This window comes from Penaeus japonicus, unplaced genomic scaffold (genome assembly GCF_977035675.1).
Source record: "Penaeus japonicus unplaced genomic scaffold, GWHDUDI00000001_assembly GWHDUDI00000009, whole genome shotgun sequence".
Lineage (NCBI taxonomy): Eukaryota > Metazoa > Arthropoda > Malacostraca > Decapoda > Penaeidae > Penaeus > Penaeus japonicus.
This window is the reverse complement of record NW_028234411.1, coordinates 44,858,750-44,861,249: the sequence shown is the minus strand read 5'-3', so window position 1 is coordinate 44,861,249 and position 2,500 is coordinate 44,858,750. Positions and strand designations below refer to the sequence as shown.

Here is a 2,500-nt window from a genome sequence, read left to right as displayed (position 1 = left end):
ATCATACATAGCATAATTATGTAAATATATAAATATCATATATGTTATAAATCATATATATTCATACATAAATAATATATATCTATATATATGTATACATATATATAGTATATCATATAAGTAATATAAAATGATATATCATTTACAACTCAATATATTATATATATATATATATAACATTATACCAATATACATATATATATATATCATATCTATATATATATATAAATTATATATAAGCTATAAATATATGTAATATATATAAAATACTTTATTTATATATACATACATATATCTATTTGAGTATCATATATATATGCTATATACACTATATATATACATAGATATTTACATCACAATATAGTTGTGTATAATGTAAATACATATATAGTCTATATAATATTATATATATATACATAAATATTATCATTTATATATATATAATTAATACATCAAATATGTGATATCATATAAAACATATTATATAACTCACATATGTGTGTGTATAATAATAATATTATATAATATATATATAATCAGTAATATATATAAGTATATATATATATAGATATCATATATATATTATACACACTATAAACATACATATATATATATATATAATAATCTATATAATTATAATTATATATATATATATATCAATATATAGATATATATGATGATATATTGCTACATGATATATGTCCCATAGATGAATGGTTATATATATGATATACAGGATTATATGTACATATAATATGAATGTTATTATATACTGTTATACTATTGATATAATATACATATAAGGATGTTATATTTATATATAAATGATACATATATCGTATGTGTGTGTGATATCTATAACTGTATCAGTATAATATTTAATATATATAGTACTATATATTATGTATTATAATATATATATATATATATATATATATATATATATATAATATATATAATATACATATAACTATATATATATAATGATACATCAATAAATGTACATATATATACATATATCTAATGTATATGTATACGTATAGAATTATTTAATAAATGTACATATATTTATTGTATATATATAATACATATATGTACATACATATATCTTTAATATATATGTACATACATATTAATGCATATAGATATATATATAGATATAATATGAAATTATATATTATATATATATAAATATTAAAGCAATTTTATATATGAACATGTAATTTAATAGACATAGATATATACATATTATATGTACCCCCAAAATACACATACTATATATTTATTAGATAATATATAAGTATATTAATATATATATATATTATATATATTAAATATATATATATATAATATATATTAATGTATATAAGTATAGATTAATGTATAATAATATGCATATATATAATATATATATATATATATATATTATATATAATATATATATATATATATATAAATACATATAATAATTAAAAAGTGATATAATATATATATATATATATATATATATATACTATATAATCATATATATAAATATGTTATTCACAAATATACTATATAAACTATAGTTTATGTATATATATAAATATAATAATACAGAAATATATAATAATTAATAATATATGTATAATCATATTATATATACTATATATATATATTTATATATATATATATCATATAAAAATAATAGTGATATGTATGATATGTATATGCATGCATGTAGACCATCTAATATGTATGATTGATCCAATGGTATTCTTTGCGCCTTTAGTTTTTCAGATTATTAGTACTATTAGCGGCTGCCCCCTTACTTCTAGAAATCATTTTCACATCGACAACATGTGCTTTATTGTTTATTCCTTATCATAGTTCATCTCGCTTTATATCCGGTTTTCCCAATGCAGAATTAAGGCGATTACTTTAACTCTCTTACGATAATCCCCAGCCATTCCGTCCAATATTCATTCGACATCAGTGTCCACATTGTATATTTCCAAACTCTGTCATCAGCTCTATGGATTTCGCTTTATAATCTACACTAGTTTTATTATTCTGCTTCGCACCATTTTGTTCGATCTTGCTCACGTTCTTTTTTCAGTTTTCTTTTGTCGTTTTGACACCCATGCCTGATCTGGCCCGTTGTCTGGCTCCTCTTCGCTCATTCGTGACCTGATCTCTCTTTCTCTTCTCGTGACAGGTGACCCACGCCAACCGACGAGAGGTCAAAGCCGCCAAGAGCCTGAGCATCATCGTGCTGTTCTTCATGGTCAGTTGGTTCCCGCTCTACACTATCAACTGTGTGAAGGCCTTTTGCAAGAACTGCAATGTACCGCCTTTTATCATGAATGTCACCATTATCCTCAGCCACCTCAACTCTGCCATCAACCCGCTCCTCTACGCCTACCACATGAAGGTTTGTGGTGGAGATTTTTTTCTTAAATATTTCAGGGTTAGTATACAAGATGTAATCGTCGCAAGGTAGATGCAGATGTTTTCTTCT

The 2,500-nt window shown here is 21.6% G+C and overlaps 1 protein-coding gene across 1 annotated transcript in view; it reads left to right on the top strand.

Annotated features, from left to right (window-relative positions):
* LOC122249202 (uncharacterized) overlaps nucleotides 1-2,500 on the top strand; it is a 36,043-nt gene that overhangs the window by 32,028 nt on the left and 1,515 nt on the right. The window contains exon 5 of the mRNA XM_086540163.1: nucleotides 2,198-2,413. Coding sequence (XP_086396289.1) covers nucleotides 2,198-2,413 — 216 coding nt within the window. The remainder of the gene's footprint in view (nucleotides 1-2,197; nucleotides 2,414-2,500) is intronic.